We start from the raw sequence: 5268 nt of genomic DNA, 5'->3' as shown, positions 1-5268 counted from the left end.
CTGCACATGCACAATGCCTACTCCACTGGCAGAGGTATGAGACGTGATTTCCTTGATGCACAAAATAGACCACCCTGAATTGGGAGGTGTTGGGCAGTTGGCTCGGTCGCAGTGATGGATGTCCCTTCAGCTCCAAATCAGTCCTGAAGCCAAGATTGAGGATCTCATCTCCGGCTATGATGCACTTAGAGACTGAATCAATTTACTCCCCCCACCACCTCGTTCCCCAGACCAACACACTCCCATGTATCTATTTAAAGAAGCAATTAATATAAAAGAAAAAGACTTGCAAGTGCCAAGAACATCTGATTCTCGTCTCTCATAACCAACAGGCTGATTGATAACTTCCTCGCTCGGTTTGATTCACACATGTCAGAGTGATGTAGGGTTACTGGCTTCGCCTTCAGCGTCAGATCACCATATTTCAATCAGACGCTCCATGGTCCATGTGAAAAGGTGGCCTATTGACGAAACTCCCGATGACTAGCTATTGATTTAATACGCAAGGGGCTGACTGGCCCCTCCTCCCGGCCCCTGAGAGGATAAATGTATTGACGGGATGGACCCAAGGCAGTGGATTGCTTGTCTTGCTTGAGGGAGTGTTCATAGTGTAGCGATAGTTTGGGACATTACAATGCGTACTATGGATAGGGTTACAGTTGTGAACTACTGCTTAGGACTGCTGGGTTTGTTACTGCTGCAGGGTGCGCTAAATGTGGAGGGACGGAGCATATTTAATCAAGGTAAGTGTGCAAAAATTGTATTGTTTTAGATTAAAAATGCTGCTGAGGATTCTGCATGCAACTACTGCACCCCTTAAATTAGTGCTACTGTGGGTTTAATTGTTCAGCTTTGCCAAAGTGCAATAGGTTAAAAGATGACACTGCTCTATGAAATGGGATGGATGTGATTTTCTGTGTATGTTTTGTGATATTCATGGTGCTTAAAGTTGCATTTTTATTTGCTTTATATGTGCAGGGAACCATGTTTTTATTCCAAAAGAAGATGCAGATCCTCAGAGCAAGATTCTCGCACTGTTGCTACACAAGAGCTTAGTTCCTGATGAAAAGGATGATGCTCTAGGTGAGAGATTAAATAAAATGGTGGAACATATGTTAATGAAACAGATGCATCCCTTTCTTTGACGATGATTGGTTTTCCTATCTGCAGGTCTGGAGCTGGCCAACAATTTAGCTGAATTAGAGGAGGTAAGAATATTTACTGATTCACCTTGAAGTAACTTTGGAAAAAAAATCATTATATAATTTGCTAAGTGTTTTTGTCTTGTTATTTTCTCCTCAAAATGTTAATTCTACATAGACATGAGGCTCTGAATGAAAAAGCTGTGAAACTGCTTCCTGAATAGATGGTGTATCGATACTGAGGTGACGTCTACCTGTCGTGGTGCATTTAATCACTCTGATCTCTGCCTGTAGCTGCGGGCGCTGAGGGAGGACCTGGAGCTGGAGAGGGAGCTCACAGCCAATTTGGCAGAGGGCAAATCCATATCAAGGAAGAGGGGTGAACGTGAGTTAGATTCAGTACTTCTGGATAAAAATGCAGAATATAAACTAATTAAGAGACCGTTTGTTATTTGTGAGAGGGGAGGAGGTGGTGCAAAATGCAAAATATTTTTTTTAATTGCTGGGAAAGAAGTGATGTTTCTTGATTTTGGATTTTAAATACCCTCAAAACCCCAGAGCCCATAGGTGGGTTTTAAAGGCGTGTTTTCTTTAAAAACCACCAATAATTACACCATTTACGCTACAGTGTGTGAAATATGGTTATTTATGGCAGTCACTTGAGGAGGCTCAAGGAAAAAAACAGTTGTATCTCCAAGGAGGGTCATGATATTTAAAAAAAAAAAAAAAAAAAAAAATCACACGCCAGCTGACGCCCTCTGATAAATGAAGTACAGTCCCTAATATCTGCAGTTAATAATCTGCATGTAAGACATCTTCATCTCCTTTTGTCTGCAGCTTGCTTCTGGAAGTACTGCGTCTGACACTGATGCATGAGGACGAGGACCACTGTGAAATCTGGCTGCAAAGCCCAACCTAGCCTTAAGACTCAAAACACCAGTAATATAACCACACTGCATTTATTCCAGCAATATAGATTTATGCCATAATCAAAGTCATGAATAAATATTTCCACAGCAGTGAGTTGCTTTCATGAAAGATCTTCAGACTGCAGCTGTACATCTGTAAATAATCAGCTACTCACTGGAAATACTTGAGGGTCACATATGACAAAGTGGACTTGACTGCAAAGACATTATTATTATTTTCACAGGGATTTTATTTGCCTGCTGCTTGTGTTTATGTCGCTCTCTTGTGGCAGAATTGGGCATAACATGTTTTTGTATCGCTGCCAACAAACATCACATCTGTCACTGCTAGAAATGCTGAGCTTTTGTTTATTTTACAAAATAAATAATGTGAATATGTACTTTTCGTTTTGTTATCTTTTGTAAAAAAAAAAAAAAAAAAGAAGAAGAGAAGAAGTATTGCAGATGTTTTGGTCACAGAATGCACACTTTTTAGAGGTTTGAAAAGGAGACAATAAGTTGCATTGCTTTCCAATCAAAAATGGTCACAATATTACTGAACAACGTATCAATAAATTAACCTCTATACCTACTTTTATTCTGTATTTACTTCAGAAATATTTTAAGCAGTCGATACTAGTCAAGTCAATTCCAAACACAACCAAAGTGTTGCACAGAACAGAGCTAAAAACACAAATAAAAGTTCAAACAAAATAAACAAAACATGAAAATCAATGCACACAGCTCATCAGCACATGCACAAATAAATAAAAACAAAACAGCCAAATGAGGAGGAATCAAATGCTGGTGAGTAAAGTATGTTTTGAGCCTGGACCTAAAAGAGTCAATAGAGGGATCAGATCGGAGTGAAACCTCAAAGTGAAGGAATGTGGCACATGTTGCACATCTGCGGTGACGTGTGATTTAATGCACAGTGAGGTTCATTAGACTGGGTCTTTTGGTGGTGGACGCTGACTCACAGGCTTTAGTCCACACAATGTGAGAGCTGCTGTGAAAAGATCTGAATCACACAGAGGTTGATGAAGCGAGAATGTTTCAGAGAAACCAGACTAAATATGATGCACAGCTTTGTTCACAGCAGCATCAAAGAAAATGTTGACATCTGCTTTGAGCCATTGATTCACTGAGCCACTTGCACACAAAAATAGCCAAATGCACACAATTATACTCGGACATTATGGTATAACCCTTTAATAAATATCTAAAGTAGGGATGATGACACATTACTCTGTGCAAAACAGCAAAATAATTTTTTTGATCAGCGAGTGCTACAAGGGCAAATGTCCAAAATTTTCCTTTCTTCAAAAAGGGAAGAAACTAATAAGACCAAATTCCACAGAACAACTGACTCTTCTGTTATTTTCTATTACACACACATATTCTTATTTTCTGTTTTGCATTGTATATTTTGAAATCATGCTGTATAATTAATAATCAATAAAACAATTCATAATTCATTTGTTATTACTTATAATATTTGTTTTGGTACTGCATCTGCTGTTGCAAGACATGCTCGAAGACAATTGCCAGTAAGATGCAATTTAAAGTAAAAAGAAAAGAAATAAAAATTCCAGATCACATAATCACCAATAGGTTCTATTTATGGACTCTGTTTTGAAAATGCAAGACTATGTTTTAGATAATCTTGAGTTAATTCTCAATTTTATGACAAAAGTTCAGCAAATAACAGCAACACACACTCGCTCAGAAAAGAAAAATATGTGAGAAGAACTTAACTTGATCGAGCTAATCAGCAATTAATAACAATTTATTCTGACACAAAGAATCTGCCCGAAATTAACAATTCAGCTTAATCTGCACACGTTGCTCATGCTGATGTGATTATCTTGCCCCTAAATTCAAGGGGGTGGAAGTTGACTCAACATTTAGACACACTAGGCTAACGTGGAACGCTTTTGTCAACCTGTTGGTTTCCAGTAACTCAGTAGTACATCATCAGCGCCTGACACTAGGTTTAGACAGTGAGAGGCTAATTAATCACAAACACAAGCACTTTCTTTATATCTTTAAAAAAACATGCTGAGAGGTGACACATTAAAGAAGCTCTACTGCAGCTGTCAAATCTACACAAATCTATGACAAAGTGACATCTTTTTATTTATTTACCAAAATGTTGTTACTATAACTGCCAAGTTCATACAACCGTTCTGTCACACTGCAGACACAAAACACCCTGACTGACTCGATTTAGAAATGGTTGTTATCTGTTTCAGCTCAGTCCATAAACAGGACCGCAGGCAGAGTGGGGTCAGAGCATCCTGTCAAGATAAGTCAACAGGAAATGACAGAGCATACTCTGTGCTACTCATACGATGGTCAAACCCATGTCAAGTAGAGTTCTTGTACGTCAAAGGCTTAACAATTTTTGACACTGTCCAAGATGAGAAATAAAAACTCTTCAAAACCTGAGCACACAAGTAAAACTAAAGAAACCATGTTAAAGGCAATTCAATACTCCTCTCGTGGGGTGGCAGTAGGAAACTCGTAATTAATGTTGTAACAAGGGATGTCCCGATCGGATCAGAGGGATGTGTATCAGGCCCGGTCAGTGCATTTTTTAATTGATCTGGACCGGTTAGTTTAATTGAGTGTGTGCCCCTCCTGATCCTTCGTTTACGTCTGCCATCACACAGGCATTGTAAACAGAGAGCACAATTTGCAGCAGATATTCAGGTTTTATTGTAATGCTGCTAGTCCATTAAGTAAAAAAATGATTTTTTTCATATTCAACTTAAGCCGCTACACCACTTTAAGCAGAATTGCAATTTTTGTTATTCAACTAGTTTTATTGTAATGCTGCAATAAGTGCAATTCTGACCATTTTGTATTTGTAGTGACTGGAAATAAAAGTTCTGTTATAACTACTACTTTGACGTGGAATTGTGATGATATTACTTGTATAGTGTTCTTTATACTTAGATTTTTTAAAATTGGATTTCAGAGCAATTTCTGAAGACACATTTTAGTTTGCTTACTTTTGAACTAAACTTATTTCGTTAAAAAAAAACCAAATGCTGCACTAAGTGGAATTTAAAGCAATTTATTCCCTTTCCCATTAAGACATTTGAGTTTGTTTACTTGGCTATTTTAAGATAACATTTTAAAAACCCTTAAGGAAGTGTGTGTGAGATAGGGGGCTAAGATCAGTGGTTGGGCAGTGTGAAGGATGTGGAGTG

The 5268-nt window shown here is 38.2% G+C and overlaps 1 protein-coding gene across 1 annotated transcript; it reads left to right on the top strand.

Annotated features, from left to right (window-relative positions):
* Window positions 1-475: 475 nt before the first annotated feature.
* uts2d (urotensin 2 domain containing) lies at window positions 476-2516 on the top strand. Its single transcript, XM_088077731.1, has 5 exons — window positions 476-743; window positions 979-1083; window positions 1171-1208; window positions 1437-1527; window positions 1980-2516. Exons 1-5 carry the CDS (start codon window positions 635-637, stop codon window positions 2003-2005), a joined length of 369 nt encoding a protein of 122 aa, XP_087933857.1. The 5' UTR covers window positions 476-634; the 3' UTR covers window positions 2006-2516.
* Window positions 2517-5268: the final 2752 nt, after the last annotated feature.

Source organism: Plectropomus leopardus, chromosome 5, assembly GCF_026936395.1.
Source record: "Plectropomus leopardus strain MGB_pleo_1.0 chromosome 5, ASM2693639v1, whole genome shotgun sequence".
Taxonomy (NCBI): Eukaryota; Metazoa; Chordata; class Actinopteri; order Perciformes; family Serranidae; genus Plectropomus; species Plectropomus leopardus.
This window is presented reverse-complemented; position numbering and strand designations above follow the sequence as displayed.